An 18,566-nucleotide genomic window follows, 5' to 3' on the forward strand; every position below is an offset into this window, starting at 1 on the left:
CAGGGCAAGCAGTGGCTTCTCCCATGTCTTTCTCAATAACTGACTATGGACTTTTCCTCCAGGAAACTGTCCAAATCCTTCTTAAAACCAGCTCCACTAACCACTCTTACCACAACCTTTGGCAACACATTTCAAAGTTTAACTATTCTCTGAGTGAAAAAATATTTCCTCCTATTGGTTTTAAAAGTACTTCCCTGTAACTTTATCGAGTGTCCCCTAGTCTTTGTAATTTATAACAGAGTGAAAAATCGATCCACTTGTATCCATTCTATTCCACTCAGGATTTTGTAGACTTCAATCATATCTCCCCTCAGCCGTCTCTTTTCCAAGCTGAAGAGCCCTAACCTTTTTAGGCTTTCCTCATATGAGAGGAGTTCTATCCCCTTTATCATCTTGGTCGCTTTTCTTTGAACCTTTTCTAGTGCTGCCCTGTACTTTATTTTTGGGACCCAAGTAAGTGGGAAGCAGCTAATCTGCCTGAGTGAGGTTACGTTCCAACTCTTTTTATAGAGGCCACCATTCCAGGTGATATAGGGGTCTCTGTCCTAGTGGATAGTATGTAATATTCCTAGTTGGTGTGCTAATGTTCTAACACTTGCATGTGCCAAATCAAGCAGGGCTGGGCACAGCAGTCTTGGATAATTTGAGGAATCATCAGATTCTAAGTATTGGGATGTGTTAAATAGCCTCTGTATGGTAATTGCTTGCAACTTCTGCAGGAAGTAGGCTACTAATAGCTTATGGCTTAGAAAAAGTAGCTGTGGTGTTCTCTCATTCATCTTAATAGACTTCCTTCAAAAGCAAAATGCTCTTCAAGGAAGCTCTAGGAACCCTATTCCAAGTTTTCAATAAGATTTAATATCCCGCCTATCAAAAACATCTAAGCGGCTTACAATAAAATAATTAATATTAAATATAAAAATTAAAAAGTGAAATCAAGACTTGAAAGTGGGGGAAAAAGGGAAGGACTTCAATATAAATTAGACAAGTAGGGAGGGAATACACAAAAGGAAGGTCTCAAAGTTCAACTGCTATTCAAAACTGCCATAAAAAGATTTAACTATACACATCAGTATTGAACATCTTAGGGACATACAAGCCTTATCGTTTCTGAGACAAGCCTAAGTCTTTGGCACAATTCTCATAAAATTAAAATAGATTACATGAAAGGTGAAGGTACAAGCTGGGCCATTACAGCTATTGCAGTCATGATAACTGTCCTTTTGGAATGATAATAGAGCAGGCAGTCAAAAAACTTGAGTCTCCAAGTTAGAAGGATGGCCTGAGGCTTCATTCCTCTCAAGGATGGATGGTAAACCTCATCTCTGCCTATAGCCATCATGCTTCCATCCTGATGACAGTCGTGCATGCTATACCACAGATTCTTCATGATCAAGGAGCAGTGAAACTGCTTCCAGAATCATCTGGAGAACCAAAATATACTCCTATTACTTTAATTTTGACAACTTGATCAGAAATAGCAGCTGTGCAGCCAGGACCATTTTTAACAGTCTTGCAACTCTAGAGGCTTTTCTACTTGTATCTTTCAGTTGCCATATTTCTTTTAGGTTGATCAGCATTGTCCCTTTGAGCTTGGGCAACTGCTCCCAAAGTGTTCTCTGGGAGGGTTTTAATGGCTATATTTTTTATTCACCAAGAAGGATTCAGAGTGCATCCATTTTGGGACATCAGCCTGTTGTAATGTTGGTGTCTTAAAGAGCACTGTCTTAAGACACCAACATTACAGCAGACTGTGTACTGTACTTTCTTCCAATCTCTTGGTTATGTGGTCAGTCTCTTCTAAGGCAGTTTAGTTTCCTATTGAGGCCTACAACTCTTAGATGAGAGAATCATTGTTAAGTCACTAAGTTTTCATTTGAGTTAAGGGAGTATTCCAAATTAATTCTACATCTTGTTGTTTCTGTACCATATGGAACCTCAGTCTTGAGGCTAGAGGCAGGTGCTGGAATCATGAAGTGCTTATAGAGTTTTCTGTTCTGTCATTCATGGCTATACTTCTAGAGCCACAAATGTAATTTACCCTTTGAGTTTCTAACATGGTACAGTATAAGTGGATGGCTTTGGTTCAGCCTTATGTTTTCAGATATCAGCCTTGAAGCTCCCACATAGATGGTGTTAATAATAATGTCATATACCAACCTGTTAACTGGAATGCTTGCTGTCAGGATCAGGTAGCACAAGGAGCATGGACTTGATCCTTAGTATCATGATCCTTCAACTTTCTAGAGCTTTTTGCAGATCAACCAATGCTACAGGCCTTCATCTTTCATAAGAACATAAGAATTGCCCCTGCTGGGTCAGACCAGTGGTCCATCGTGCCCAGCAGTCTTCTCATGTGGCGGCCCTTAGGTCGAAGACCAGTGCCCTAACTGAGACTAGCCTTACCTGCGTACGTTCTGGTTCAGCAGGAACTTGATTAGCTTTGTCTTGAATCCCTGGAGGGTGTTTTCCCCTATAACAGCCTCCAGAAGAACGCTCCAGTTTTCTACCACTCTCTGGGTGAAGAAGAACTTCCTTACGTTTGTTTCATTTCATGGAAGAACACTGAGGGCATTTTCTTCTCAAAAGCTTGCTGCAGTGGCTTAAGTCAATAGATAAGGTGTTATGAGAAGCATGTTCTTCTTGTACCTGCATCTTATTTCTAGAATACCAATTATTCAAGCAGAATTTTAAGCACACACTTTCTCAATCCAGGGGAGTGGCACCTGTCTCCTGTGGCCTTTGAACTCATAACAGTGGACTGAGACTATCCATTCTAGACCCCATGGTGACAAGGGCCAATAACAGGATTTGACACTTTTTCACATACTGGAATAGACTGGTTTCAAAAGTCTACAACATTTCTGCATGAGAAACTGTCGTATGTATTCCAGGATTTGGATTCCATCTCCTTTTTTAACCACTGTTACCTCAAGTAAAGACTATTGTTTTCTTTTATTAGTTTTTCACTCATTTATCCCATTTTTTTATCTTTGTTGCTTCATATTTTTCATCCCTTGATTGCCTGAACACGCTTCCATATATCTTTTACCTATTGGCACACAGTTTTTTACTCATGACACCCTTTTTTTATTTAGGTTTGTCCAGCACATTTTTATTTTCGGCATCTTTATTGTCATCTTATTAGGACTTTTACATTCCCATGGCGTTTTTGTATCCAGTTCTGTTATTTCTCCATAGTACTGTCTCTTTTCTTATATGCTTTTTAGCCACTTCTAACATGTTCTGATATTAAAAGTTTGTATATTAAAAGTACAATATAAATGCTCTTCACATTCCATAGTTTATTTCATTTCCATTTTAACCCCTTTTTATTGAATTTATATGTCATTTTTAGCCTTTTTATCTAATTGTAATTCGTATGGTACCCTAGAATGTGATTTCAATACCTTTTAGGTATGTATGACTGGTTTCACACAGATTTTTCATCTTTGGCATCCTCGTCCTGTCACTTTATATGCCACTTATCTTCACATGTTCACAGTCTTTTTGCTTTAAAAGGCACTATTCTTCACACTGGGATGCAAGCCTTTCAAGTGCGCCCACATTTTTCACTATATCGATTAGCAATTATCGGGCACACTCTAACATTACCCAAAGTAGCTGTCACTACACACCTTGGTTCACCGTTTTACAGTCACACATTTCCGCTGTCACTATTCACACTTTCATTACTATTGCATACATATCTGTTGACATATTTCCATTCTCACACTAGGACCCCTGAAGAAGGAGTGTTTTTTTGAAACATGGACCATGTCGGGTCCTGGTTTATCTAATCTAATCTAATCCTTAGGTTTGTATACCGCATCATCTCCACATTCGTAGAGCTCGACGCGGTTTACAGTAGGAAAAATAGGAAGGAACAACAACAGAGGGTTAGAGGTAGAAGTGTGAAGAAAATTTAAAGGACTTGGGATGCCAAGATATAAGAGTTTCCTTGATTCCTAAATTGGAGGGAGACTTACATTTTTTTTGAGAAAAGCCAGGTTTTCAGATGTTTGCGGAAAACTTGGAGAGAGCTCAAGTTCCAAAGAGGGGAGGTAAGATTGTTCCAGAGCTCAGTGATTTTGAAGTGGAGGGAGGTCCCTAGCTTTCCTGTGTGGAAAATGCCTTTTAGCGAGGGGAAGGATAGTTTTAATTTGTGGGAGGATCTGGTAGTATTAGGGTTTGAGGAATTCCAAGAAAGAGGGATAAAGGGAGGGAGGATACCATATAGGATTTTGAAAGTTAAACAGGCGCATTTATAGTGGACCCTGGCGATTATCGGAAGCCAGTGGAGCTTGGCCTGGAGCGGGGAGACATGATCAAATTTACTTTTAGCGAAGATGAGCTTGGTCGCGGCATTCTGAATCCGTTGGAGTCTGTGGAGGTTTTTCTTAGTTAGGCTTAAGTAGATAGAGTTGCAATAGTCCAATCTGGAGAGGATGATGGATTGGACAAGGAGGGTATCACCCAATTTATTACCCAATTGGACCATATTTTGGATACAAACTTTTAATGTTCAAAGTATTGTTTTTTGATTAAAGACTTGGCATCTTGTACATCATCTCTGAAGTTTTCTCTTTTGTTCGTTGTTTGATACATCACTGCAGTTCCGTTGGATTTTTTTACTTGTGTATGTATTCCAGTTGCCACTGATGGTAGGTTAGGTGTTCCAGATGTTCACATTTCTCCACCACAGTTTTCTTATGGCACTGAACTAACCATGGAGGTTTTAATTAGATAGCTTAATCTAAGTCATTTCAACATCCTCAGATTTCCCAGTAGAAGAGATTTTACTGCAAGAAATCTGTTTCCTTATTACAGCTTGGTTCTTAAATGGTCATGCTTCAAACAGCTAAGGCAAGCTCCTTGCAATCTCAGAACCACTTTCCCATTTTAGAGTACTTGAGAGTTTGGCAAACCTTGACAAGTTGTATGCAGATGAGACAGTTATTTTTCTTTTCTTCAGAATGGAAGCCAAGTACAAATAACTCAGGGGCCCTTATGTTCAGGTTGCAACTTTACCATGCTTTTGAAGTTACCTGAAAGGTTCTGTTGATCATTTTATCCACATGTAGTGCACCTTCTCTAAGATGGGATGCCATGATAGTTATTTTAGAAACATCCACACATCTCAGTAGCAGTCTGTAAATGTTTGGTTTGCCCAGACATTCAAATGCCATTTCAAAATAGATGTCATTCAGACATATGGAAGTCTAAATGATAAGGGGACATGTGGAGGGTAAGGAGAAGGAGTGGTCTGGGTGGGACAGCAATACAGATGTGTTTTCCCTATTTCATATAGGGAATGCATGCTTGCATGGAGAAACCTGGATGTTGGGATTTAGACTTGCTATGAGGCACGCCTGGTGTAGGGGCAGCACTAAATCCCAAAACTACAGGTCCAGCAAAGACAGCCCCCCCACTCCACACACACACATCTCTGCCCAACCCTAGTGCTCACCTCCCTTTCCTTCCCTAAGGACATCCTACAGGCCCCCCAACCACTACCTGATTCCTGCAGGGAAGCCATGCCACCTCCACCAGGCAGTCATTTAAGACTTCCCCTGCCACCACCCAAACCTGCCAAACAAACCATGCTCAAACCCCAACCCTCAGGAGGGCCTTCCTTAGAGATCCCCCAGGCCAAAAGCTCTCAAAAATAGATGTTGGGCCACAAGGTCCCCCCCCCCTCCATGCAATCACTAGGTTTTCCAGGGTCCTTAATTGGTTAAAGAACGATGCCCACCTCGTTGCTGCCTGGGTCCAGTATGTTTTCCAAGACCTCTCTAATAGTAATATTACAGTATTAACTGCTATGGGGGGGGGGTCAAGATTCTATATATGGGCAAAACTCCATATAAGGGCAAGCCAAGCCTGACCCTTAATAGTAATACTACAGTTATACCACAAGAGGTCTTGCTGTTTATATTGGACCTGCCCCACAATAAACTCAACACTCAACCAAATACTTGTTGAATGGACCAATACTTTTTTAAATGGACATTCAGAATCCACCTTTTCTAATAGAACTGGTGGTGTTACGTGGTACTCTTCATCATTCCATCATTCTAATAGGCTTATTAACCTTTTTTTAAACTTTTTGTTATTTATTATAAATTAGAATAACTTATCTTTTATAGTTCCTTATCGGTTCCCCTTCCCGACGCGTTTCGCATTTCTTTTTCAAGGTCGGGGGAACAAAAGTTAAGAGTAAACTTTTTCCATTTCACTACTGCCGCTCGCTATCAAAAATAAATCTACCATAAATCTACCATAAATAGAATTGATGTTTAAATACTGAAGAGACCATGCCATTCGAGCATGGATTAATTCATTCAGGGATGCCTGCAAAGCTAAGAGAGCTGATTTCAGCTGGGGAGTAGGGTGACAGGTATACCAAATCCTATGTGCCCTCACCTGCTTCTCCAAACGAAGAAATTCACAATCCCGGGGCTTTTTCTGAAAACTGGTGTAGGCAATGATTTCCTCACATAGAACTGCCTTCATGGTGTCCCAGTATAATACAGGGTCTTCCACATGAGCTGCATTATGGAACTGAAAATCACACCATTTCTTAAGCAAGTGATCCAAAAAGCCAGGATCTTTATAAAGAGCTGGAAAGAACTTCTACCTGCAAATCCTGTCCCCATCCATGCCCACATCCATAGTACACCAAATAAGAATATGATCGGAAACGCATTAGGGGCCTATCCCTGTCAATCGTGTGTTAGAGAATAGACTCTTGGAAAGAAGCCAGTAGTCAGTTCTGGATTGGGAATGCTTCTTCTGCTCTATTAAAAAATTACACAGGGGTAGTTTTATGAAGCATTTTACACATGAAAAAAAGCTCTTTTAAAATTGTGTAGCAAAGAAGGGGTGAAGCTGTGATGTATGCACATATTTTATTTAAAAAAATGTATTTGTACAGAGTACATGCACTTATTTATTATGCCTGCCATTGAATTTCCAGGTGTTTTGGCCACTAGAAACATAGTCAATTAAGACTTATAGCAGCCAGCCTGTTATTTATGCAGGTCTATCTGACTGCTAAACTTAGCTGGTCAGTTAACGAATAGTTGCACTAACTGGCTGTGTCATGCAATATAACCACAAATGTTCAGTGGAGATAGTCAGCTGTCTTCGGCTGAACATTCGTGGTTTAATCAGCCATGAGCTATTCCTGGCTAATAAATAGCACTAAATATTAGGCAGTCTCAGTTGCATAGTAAAGGGGAGGGGGGCGGACCACCATGGGTGCTGTCTTGGTGGGAGTGCCAGCACCTGTCCACCTCTCTCATCCCGTGCTCATGCCCTCCCTTTCCATTCTCCCCCTCCCACCCCAATACCTCTTTAAATCTTTGCCAGTACAAGCAACTTCTACAGCCTGCTGCTCACACTCTGAAATCACTTCCTGGTTGCTGGGCCAGGAAGTGACATCAGAGGGAAAGCCATTGCCAGCACTAGCAGCAGGCCAGAGAAGCTGCTCACACTGGCGAAGATTTAAAGAGGTACCAAGGGAAGTGTGGCGTGTGGGTCAGAGAAAAAGTGGGGGGCACCATCGTCCCGGGTGCCTCTTATCCTCACTATGCCACTGCGCAGTCTATTATAAAATTATTCCATGTGTGTACTTTTTGCATAAAGGTTTTGTTTCAAGTTTCAGAGCAAAGATATTCTTTGACCTATTGTGAACACTTTAAAAATTGCCTCTTTAATGTTAGTGAAACATCTTCATTTTCTTATTTTCTAGTTCCAGGAAAGCCCATTTTATCAGTACACCAGACTTTGGAAAATAATCTCTTGGTGCAGTGGAAGCCTTCTCCAGAGTTAGAGGGTCAGATCTTGGGCTACCGGTTGCAGTTTGGTCGTCAAGACATAGACCCATTGGCAATCCTGGAATTCTCTACCCAGGAGGATAAGTATACAGTCACCAGTATCCACAAGGGTGCCACATACCTGTTCAAAATGGCTGTCAGAAGCCGTGCAGGCTTTGGGGAGGAAAGCGTGGAAGAGTTTACAATTCCTGAAGATGTGCCAAAGGGTTATCCCCAAATTCTTGACTCTAGTAATATTACCTCCATGTCTGTCCAGTTTGGTTGGTTGCCACCTGTACTGGTAGAGCGAAATGGCATCATCACCATGTACACAGTGGCCTATCGGGAAGCCAATTCTCCTGGAACCCTCCTGGAAAAGGAATTGCCTTCCTCAGAAAATTCCTACACATTGAGTGGACTCAAGCCCAACACTGCTTATGATGTCAAAATTCGTGCTCATACGAGTAAAGGCCCTGGGCCTTACAGCCCAACCATCCAGTACCGCACATTCCTTCTGGACCCAGGTAGGGCTTATCAGTTTCTCTCTCTGCTTTTACTGGGGTTGGTGCTGGGAAGCAGAAACCTAACATTCAGCACCAGAGAACAGCAGCTGGAATCGGCTGCTAATAGATAAAAGGGATTGATTTCACAGTACAACTTCACTGTTGTCTCCAGGTAAGTGGTTTTTTCCTCTTTATTCAAGTTTAGTTCAGGCACTGCTGATTGACATCGGGGTGGACCAGTCACATCACAGGTGGGAAGAGCTTTTTTTTCCGCTCTTTTCAAGCATTTTAAATGGTCTCATCCTCTGCTGAGCATGCTCAGGAGTCTCAAGCCTCATATGAGTCTCCTTTACAACAGCCATTGAACACATTTTATAAGTTGAGAAGAGAAAGATGCAAGAAAGGGAGAATGTCTAGTTATGTTGAAGAAGCCTTTGTCCCCCAAAGACTAAATGAGAAATTTCTGAACAGGGATTATGATTCAGCAATTGGTTCCTGGGTTATGTTACACAGAATATGCATGTTAGAACAGTGTATAAGTGTTTGTGTTCTGAAGCTAACTGTGGAACAGAACTTGTTGATTTTTCTTCCTATGTTGCAGTGGAAGAGACATATGACATCTTTGTGATCTTTCATCTGCTTTTTATTGCTTCTCCTTTTGTCCACTACATTTGTTTCCAACAGTTTCACCCAAAAATTTCAAAGTAAAGATGGTTATGAAGACATCTGTTCTCCTGAGCTGGGAATTTCCAGAGAACTACAATTCCCCTATACCATACAAGGTGAGTGAGCAGGCAGAATGAATGCTGATAGAGTAGATGTTCTTAAAATTTCATTGCATTATCTGTCCCTCACCAGAAACTTTGGAGTTGATATTAAATGGAGTAATTTAAATGGCCAGAAGAGACTCCTAGCCATTTAAATTGAACAGTGCTGCTGAATATCCCCTCTAAATGGTTTTTCTCTAACCAGTGAGGTTAGGGGCAGGCTGGGGGTTGATTTAGGGCAGATTTGGTTAGTGGCACTATTCAATCAACTAACTAGCTAGGTATGTACATAAAATTAGGCCAGTAAAAGGCTGTCCTGACTTTGTGCGCTGACACTAACTGGATATCTAAGGCCAACTCCAGACTTTCTCCTTTGCTGCACTGTATGCCTGGAACAAACTGCCTGACTCGGTACGTCAAGCTCCATCTCTGGCAGTATTCAAATCCAGACTCAAAGCCCACTTCTTTAAAGCTGCTTTCAGTTCCAAACTCCAACCCACCTGCTAAGCACCAATATCTGTCGCATCATTCCCTCTGTAACTCGCCCACCTGAGCATTGTGTGTATAGATGCACCTTCTTGTCCAGTTTCTGTCTTGACTAGATTGTAAGCTCTTGTCTCTCTAAGTTTGGATGTACAGCGCTGCATATGTCTAGTAGCACCATAAAAATGATAAGTAGTAGTAGCAGCAGTAGACTATCTGAATATCGACTGATGCCTGGTTAACCTTCTGAGTGGTAGCATATGTGTTCCTATAGACCCCAACCCCCCTTCTGGCATTCTCCCTCACCTCCCCCAAAGAAAATATGCAGTGGCCTGAGCCTTGCCACCTCTTAGGCTTCCCCGGGCCTAGCAGTTTGGTTCTCTGGTGGTCTAAGAGGAAATGGGCAGGAGTGATGTCCACTTGTTCCTGCTCGGTCTGAAAATGGCCATTTTCATTTGGGATCCAACTTAGCTTTCCATGTTTCCACGCTTCCCCGTTCAACTTTTGAGAAGTTCAGTCCCATTGCTCTTGAGGAAGGAGGGTTGCTGCCTTCAAAACAGAGCTCTGTTGAGCATTATCATCTTTGCACAAACGATGGATTGTTCATCTATTATTACTTGCTGTCGTACTGCGAGATAAGTACTCAGCTTTTTTATCTCAAAGCTTGTTCTCAATTTTTTAAAAAAGTGTACGTGGACTCTTCAGCCTTTCAGCACAACAGCGGATTCCGCTTAGATTTCACCTAGTGGGGATCCGGGATGGTCATTCTGGCCCCAATTTGGACATTTTAGCAGCAGCATGGGCTGAGGACTTGCACTGCACGCTAACGGCTCAACAGCTACAGAGGACACTGAAGAATATTCAGAGGGTGTCTCCCAATATTACCCACTGGGAAATGCAGTTGAAAATTGTTCTGAGACTTTATATCCCGCCGGAACGTGCAGCCCGGATGGGGATTACTACAACTCACTCTTGCCCGAAATGCGCTCAAGCTCACGCTTCATTGGGGCATATGTTTTGGAATTGCCCCAAAATTCAACAGTTTTGGCGACATTTGGGGCACTATATTACGCAGCTTTGGAGGAGGCGTTGGCTTCTACAACCGAGAGCTTTATTTGGACATTATAATATAGCCGCGCCCAAACCCAAAGGAATGTCAGCTTTCGTCACTAGAGTGCTTTTGATGGGGAAGAAGGCTATTCTTACTAACTGGCTGTCCCGAGATCTACCTTCCTATGCTCAATGGAGAGCATTGATGATTGTTCATGCGACGCTGGAGCGAAGACAAGTGGGAGATGTGGACCGGGCCGCAAATTCTGTCAGACCTGGGAATGCTTCTGGCAGGACCTCACACCGTATGCTCGCAGTAGACTCTTGAATAGTTAGGACTATCTTTAACTCTCAATCTTTATAGTGGCATTGGACTCTTGGGGTGGGGTGGGAGGGGTGGGTGTGAGCTTGCACTGTTAATTTTGGATATATATGCAATTTATATTTGTTTGCTCTTGTTGAATTAATAAAAATAATTTGAACATAAAAGTGTACGTGGAAGGGAGAACACTGTGGGAAGTTATACCCCAAATCAAGAATGTAATGTAGCAATTTTTATTGCACTATCAGTACTGCATATTGGAGAGATCATAGCACTTTCTTACTGTGTGTATTTTTGCACTTTAAGTTTAAAACACGTTTGCACAAAGGTCTGGGGATGTAACATGTTTAAATAACCCTTGTGGGTTTGCACAGCTTACAACTCATTCTGCAGGGTTTGTCCCGATAAATTGAGTTAGTGTTAACTGAGGACCTTGCACAAAATTAAACCAATTTACTTAATGTTAATAATTGTCCCTTTGTTTGGGGAATTTCGTGCAGATCTCCCAATATACTTGGCGGTTTATGAAGAATTTTGTATTGAACTCTGGAAATGGCTGCCACAGCCTCCTGCAGCCTTATAGTACTTCAAGTAGTGTGGAACCTGAAGTACAGTGAGGCTGCTGACAAAAAGGAGCAAGTGGGCATTATTCCTGCCTGTTTCCCTCTAAACCGCCAGGAACTAGCAAAGGTATTCCTAAGGGGGTGGCAGGGCTCAGGCCTCCTTATATTTTTTTTTTCGGGAGAGGGGATGAAAGGAAGGATTGGAAAGAAATGTATTGTGAAGTTTTAGGGGGTGTGAGAGGGGATGTTAAGGGGGGAGTATGTTGCTTTGGGGGTGGGAGGGAGTTTTGGAAAGGAGGGCAGATAATATGTGGGTCCAGGCTGAATATTGGCCAGGACAGTCATAAGACCTGGCAGCAAGCACATAAATAATTAGCTCCAGATGGTGAATGCTGGTGCATGGCCATGGCTTGACATTGAATATTCAAGGCTAATTCTGCCCTCAGCAGGTACCCACTGCAAGCTGAATATCAACTGGTTTGTTGATGGGGATGAATGATCTTGCCTTTATGTTCCAGTCTATAATTTTTTATTTAGGCCCAGCAGTTTCCTCTAGGCCCCCTTGGGTTTGCTAGCCAATTGGAAGAACCAGGACTGGAATCTGAGGCAGATGAGCCTTCATTTCATTTGCAGTGGTGTTCTGTTGCATTTGTAAACCACTTTGACAGATTGTTCAAACAGTGGTATATCAAGCGAAATAAACAAAAACTATATCCTGATTTTTCTTTTAACGTTTAACAGTTTTAATTGATGACTGCACAAAAATGCAACAATAAACAGAATAGAACAATATATCTCTTGTCATCCATTTTTGTGTTATCCTGCATGACCTCCCTCACCCCACCCATTTAATTTCCAACAGTGTTTATTGATGACTGCACAAATGTACAACAATGGAGATAGCAAACTACAAAGCTTGTCATCCAATATTTCTTACAAGTACCATCCCTAGTTCCAACCAATGACCCCCCCCTATTGTTACCTCCTCCTTCTATGAAAACCCCCCCTCACGGAGCATAATTCTCATGATGTGAATAGAAAGGAGAAGAAGTGAAAAAGAATATTCCATGGTAGTGGCAGGTAGGTCAAAGTGACATTGCCAGCACTGTGGGGAGATAAAGAGTCAAGATAGGGATCCCAAATGCTCAAAAAACAAAATTTCCATCTATAAGTGCCTTTAGCATCTCTAGCTTCCTATCCCAGCAACTTATGGATCCCCAAAAAGAAGGAGGATCGTCCAAAGTCCACACTTTCAGAATAGACTTTTGTCCTAAAATACTCAGTTTCTGAACCCACAGCCTAGAAAGACCCACTTCCCCTAATCCCTCCAGCTCCCGGTAGGCCCAGTAAAGGTGCCTCTGGAGAAACCACCAACTTCTAGCCCAAGATCTGTCTAATGTAAGCCCCCGCCCTCTTCCAAAATCCTTGGACCACTGGGCTGAGCCAAAAGGCATGAAAAAAGTGGCCTCCTCAATCTTGCTTTTCAAACAAGAGGGGTACCCATTTTATGGAATTGTGAGAGAGTGTGAGCCCTGTGAAATACTTGGAAAGCATATTCCCTAAGCAGAGTACTGTGAACCTCGTTAGGGATGTGCTTGATACTAGCAAGAATTTCCCAAGTGGACACTAATTCCCCCAAGTCCCCTTCCCATCGGTGACGCTGGGTGGCAAAATCTCTAAAGGGACACAAATTCACCAATGCTTTATGGGCACACAAAATGGATATGTTCTCCAGGGTAATAAGATCCAAAAATGGATGCAGCTTCTCCCCCAGAGGAAAGCTCATGGCTTCCTTTCCTAAAGAAAGGAAATAATGTTTAAGTTAGCAGAAAGCATAACAATCACCCCATTGGGTGTTCACTCTGCAGGAGAATTCCTTATATGTAATCAAGGTCCCCGTGGGGCTAAGCAAATGTTCCAAGAGGACTATACTAGTTGCCTCCCAATGCTGAAACGCTCTATTTTCATTTCCTGGTAAAAAAAAAGTTATGTTCTCCTTTATGGGTAACAGAAGTGATACTTGCAGATTGCCCCCCAACCTAGACGCCCAAAATTTCCATGCTTCACGCAATGGTGTAGTTACCCAGCTGTGTTTAAAATCCTGGGGTAATAGCTTCTGAGGGACATGCAAGATCAAAGCCCCATTCCAACTGCAGAGGACTGTTCTGATCACTACTCCTGAGCCAGTCAGTAACGTGGCAAAGAAGACAGCTATATTGTAGGTGTTAATATCGGGGAGACCCAATTCTCCTTTTTTGTTATGATCCAGACAGCAAAGAGAAACAGGGTCAGCAGGGTCTCTGTGTCAATATATGTATTATACATCCAAACCAGAGGAGGGGCGACTTCACTCTGAAGAAGTTTATAAAATTCTGCTCGGAACCCATCCACCCCTGGGGCTTTAAACAAGGCACTCTGTGATATAGCCCACTCCACCTCTTCAAAAGTTACTGGTGCATTCCATTTATCCAAATCTGCCGCCCCTACTATCGGTAAGGGGATATTATCCAAATATAGGGAACTCTCCAACTCTGAGTTTGATGGCACCCCATAAAGTTTAGAATAATAGTCTTGAAAAGTTTTACATATCTGTTGGTCATCGGTGACCATCTGTCCAGTTCCTGTCCTCAGACGTAAAATTGGTGAGTGTCCTTCTGCTGCCCTTACCAGTCCAGCCAACATTATCCCAACATTCCTATAGCGATAGAGTTGGTATTTGTAATAGAGCATGGATTTTTTGGCTCTTTCATGAAGTAAGGTGTTAAGTTCTGCCTGAGTCTCCAGTAATTTTGCTTCTCTCTCTATCCTTCTATAGATCCAGTACAATGGGCACAACGTGGATGTGGATGGTCGTACCACCAAGAAGTTAATCACCAATTTAAAGCCCAAAACTGATTACAATTTTATTCTGACCAATCGGGGGAACAGCATGGGTGGCCTGCAGCAAAATGTGGTAGCAAGGACTGCACCAAACATGTTAGGACAAAAGCCAATGATGAGCAAGAAGGCTGAGCCAGAAAGTAGCATCACATTTCAGATGCCAGCTGTGGAGACCTCGGAGCTTGTCCGGTGGGTGTTCATTGCATTGCTTCTCATTCTCCCTGCATTTCTGCTCCAGTAAGGCATAATCTCTAACTTTCAAGGCCAAAAGGACTGAGGAGATGATAGCAAATTTCTGTTCATTTCTGAGGTGGAAGGAAACTAAATTTCTCTTCCCAAGTATTCTGGGTACTCCTTCATATGATGGCCTTGTTATGTAACACCTACAGCACATCTCAGCAAGGCAACTGTTTCAGTTCATGTATTGGAAAAAAAAATTATTGATGGCCACCTGCCACCCACAATTAAAAAATGCCTACCCTTAGCTTATGTACTAGGACTAATGATAGTGATAGTATAATCACTTCAGATGATGTTACCCCTGCTACAATTCTAGTTCATGAACCAACTGCAGCAGAAGACAAACCACAGAAACTAATGAAAAGTATATAGGATGAACTAGTGTTAGGTGAACTCCTTAAATATAAAAGTGATAAGTTTGATATCATACCCAGCACAACTTAGTTTCGAAATACTGCATTCCTATTAAGGTAAACGCAAAACTGATCCATTACTAGACATCGTCTGTAAGATAAATTTTGTAATGGAAAATCCAGACCTAGACCAGCTCCATGGCTCAGTGGCAGTGCCAAGCACAGTCATGTAGCGAACACTTAGTTTTAATTTCCAGTTCTGGTCGGCCTGTATTGGCTACAGATTATGCAGAAGTAATGTTTCTGACTAGTGGGACGAAGGAATTTCAGTTATCACACAATGGCCACACCTAGTGACTGGGGCCTGTTATTGCAAGATCCTGGAAGGGGATCTGGCATAAAGCCCCTAATCAGGCACCAAAATAGTTTAAAGTACCCAAAGTGCATCTAGTTTAAAATTCTATCTTATAAAGAAATGTAGGTGCTTACTTTTCATTATAGAATACAAATGGCCAAAAACACATCTTCATTAAAGGCGCAATCACTAACACCAACCTTAGAGTTGTTATAAATGACTTCACCTACATTTTTCAAATGTAAACGTAAATTATTGTATTTCATAATCAACACATGCACTTACTCCACCCAGACTTCTTCCATGCACTCACCCACAGCGAAGTACACACCATACATACAACGTGCATACATTTTTGCTATCAGTATTTTATCAGAAGTCATTTATACACTTAAGAGTTCATTTACATGCATAAATGATTAAATTACCCCTCTTTAATCATGTTCTTTGTTCCTGAAACTAAGGGCGCCTTTTACAAAGCTGTGCTAGCGGTTTTATCACACACACTGGATTAGCGCACGCTATAGTGCACGCTAGCTAGAAATCTACCACCTGCTCAAAAGGAGGCGGTAGTGGCTAGCACGTGTGGTAGTTTAGTGCGTGCTATTCCCCACGTTAAGGCCCTAGCGCAGCTTTGTAAAAGGAGCCCTAAGTAGCTCCTTATAAAATTGCCTCCATCTTACCTGAGCCCATAAAGGAAAATCCAGAAAACAATTGCTGAATCATAAGCCCCTAGTCAGAAAAGTTGCAGTTAAATCTAGTTTGAATGGTTTACATAAAAGCATGCAGATATAAATAATGCAGATAAATGCATAATATACAAAAAACTGTAATAAAACATATGCTAAACAAACATGAGAAAATTCAATAAACAAACATAAAAACATATACAAAACAGTCATGAAACAAAAGAAGCTCTTCAAGTCCCAAGATCTGCCAGTTTGTGTCTGAATTCAAAAGGGACTGGGATAGGCATGTGGGATCTCTCGGAGAGAGAAAGAGATAATGGTTACTGCGGATGGGTAGACTAGATGGGCCATTTGGCCTTTATCTGCCATCATGTTTCTATGTTTCACTTGACCCAGATGGCTTATGGGGAGTTATAGGAGTTATACCATTTGCTTCTAATAACTGCTGTCAACAAAATTGTCTAAACTGTATATCTTCAGCTTGAAGCCATGCTACCAAAGACTGTAGTCCTTTGAATTAGAAACATAGAAAAATGAAGGCAGATAAAGACCATATGGTCCATCTAGTCTTCCTATCCATGCCATCTACTATCCCTTCCTCTCCCTTAGAGATCCAATGTACTTATCCCAAGCTTTCTTGAATTCAGGTACATATTTCATCTCCACCACCTCCACCGGGAGGCCATTTCATGCATTCACTACCCTTTCCATGAAAATGTATTTTCACCTTCATCCTATGCCCCCTCATTCCAGAGCTTTCTTAATGGAAAGAGATTCTCCTCATGTGCATTTACGCTACATAGGTATTTAAATGCTCTATCATATCGCCCCATCCCACATTTTCTCCAAAGTACTGTATACTTATTGAGATCTTTTTTTCTATTCAAATGCTTTTTGAGATCTTTAAGTCTGTCCCCATAAGCCTTATGATGAAGACCACTGACCATTTTAGTAGCCTTCCCCTGAACTGACTATCCTCTTTATATCTTTTTGAAGGTGCCATCTACAGAATTGTACACAACATTCTAAATGAGGTCTCACCATATAGGAGCATCATTACCTCTTTTTTCCTACTGGCCATTCCTCTCCCTATTCACCCATGCATCCTTCTAGCTTTTAGTGTCCCTTTTCTACCACCTTTTGGCCACCTTAGAATCATCACTTATGATCAAACCCGAGAACTCCTCTTTCGTGCACAAAAGTTCTTCACCCCCTAAACTGTACCATTCCTTCAGGGTGTGGCAGCCCAAATGCATTATCCTGCATTTCTTAGCATTAAATTTTAGCTGCCAAATTCCGGAAAATTCTTCAACCTTCACCAGGTCCTTCCTCATTTTATCCACACCCTATTGTAGATTTTGGTATCATCTGCAAAGAGGCAAACCTTACCAGACAGCCCTTCAGCAAAATCACTTACAAAAATGTTAGACAACAAGCCTAAGAGCCAAACCTTAAGGCACACTAGCCCCCTCTTCTACAAAGCCACGTTAGTGGCTTCGGGGCCATTACCATGCGGCTTTGTAGAAGAGGGGGTAAATAAAAGATAAGTGCCGACTGTTATGCTCTTAGGTTGTGGTTTAATATTTAGCACGTTATAGAGCACTTTATTATTGTTTGGCACAAGGCATATAGCACTTTATAAAAAGTTTACAAATACAGATCGCAGCTCGATGAAAGATACCACGTTCCTGCAATAGTTGATTTAAAATCCCTGAATTATCAGCGCAGGCATCTGAGAGCTTAGGAGCATTTTCTTACAATTAGGTTATCAAGTCCTACTTTCTAGTTTGTTTGTGGACAAACTTAGTCCATTGTGGTCAGTTTAGAACTTTTAGCATCTACCAGATTCTACAGAAATTAATGTTGTGGATTGGTTTCTCAGTACGCGGGTTAAGAAGCAGCATGCTGCTTGATGACTATGCCCTCTTTTGAAATGTCTTGAAACTCATAACATAACACCATAAGAATGCCTCTCTGAGTCAGACCAAATGTTCAACTAGCCCAGTATCCTACTTTCAAAAGTGGCCAACCCAGGTCAAAAGAACCTGGCAGAATCACCCAAAATAGCAAGATTTCATGCCACTTACCCCAGGGATAAGTAAGGCTTTCCCTGTGTTTATCTTCATAGCAGTTTATGGATTTTTTTTTCCAAGACCTTATTCAACCCTGCTTTTACCACATCCACTGGCAACAAGTTCTAGAGCTTAACTATTCATTGAGTGAAAAAATATTTTCTCCTGTTTGTTTTAAAAGCATTACCATGTAACTAGTCTTTGTACATTTTGAAAGGATAAACAATTGAGTCACACTTACCCTTCTTCTTCAATCAGGATTTTGTAGACCTCTACCATAACCCACTCAGCCATCTCTTCTCCAAGCTGAAGAGCCATGGAGGGGCATAATAATAAATAAAAAAAAGCATCTAAGTACCTTTTTGGGCCTAAGGCCCTAAATGCTGAAAGTAGCAGTAGGGAAAATGTCCATTCTCAAAAAAACCATCCAAAATGAGGGTTTTTTTGAGAATGGCCTACCTCTATGTTC

General features: G+C 41.6%; 1 protein-coding gene across 20 annotated transcripts in view; it reads left to right on the forward strand.

Moving 5' to 3' along the window:
* The window catches only part of PTPRS (protein tyrosine phosphatase receptor type S), a 532,810-nt gene that overhangs the window by 430,265 nt on the left and 83,979 nt on the right, over nt 1–18,566 (forward strand). For 15 of the 20 annotated variants that reach the window (XM_033953845.1, XM_033953844.1, XM_033953846.1 and 12 more), the window contains 3 exons: nt 7,757–8,344; nt 9,008–9,105; nt 14,324–14,577. In XM_033953845.1, the coding sequence (XP_033809736.1) occupies nt 7,757–8,344; nt 9,008–9,105; nt 14,324–14,577 (940 nt within the window). The remainder of the gene's footprint in view (nt 1–7,756; nt 8,345–9,007; nt 9,106–14,323; nt 14,578–18,566) is intronic. The other 5 variants (XM_033953861.1, XM_033953863.1, XM_033953866.1 and 2 more) reach the window with 1 other exon arrangement.

This window comes from Geotrypetes seraphini, chromosome 8 (genome assembly GCF_902459505.1).
Source record: "Geotrypetes seraphini chromosome 8, aGeoSer1.1, whole genome shotgun sequence".
NCBI classification, from domain to species: Eukaryota; Metazoa; Chordata; class Amphibia; order Gymnophiona; family Dermophiidae; genus Geotrypetes; species Geotrypetes seraphini.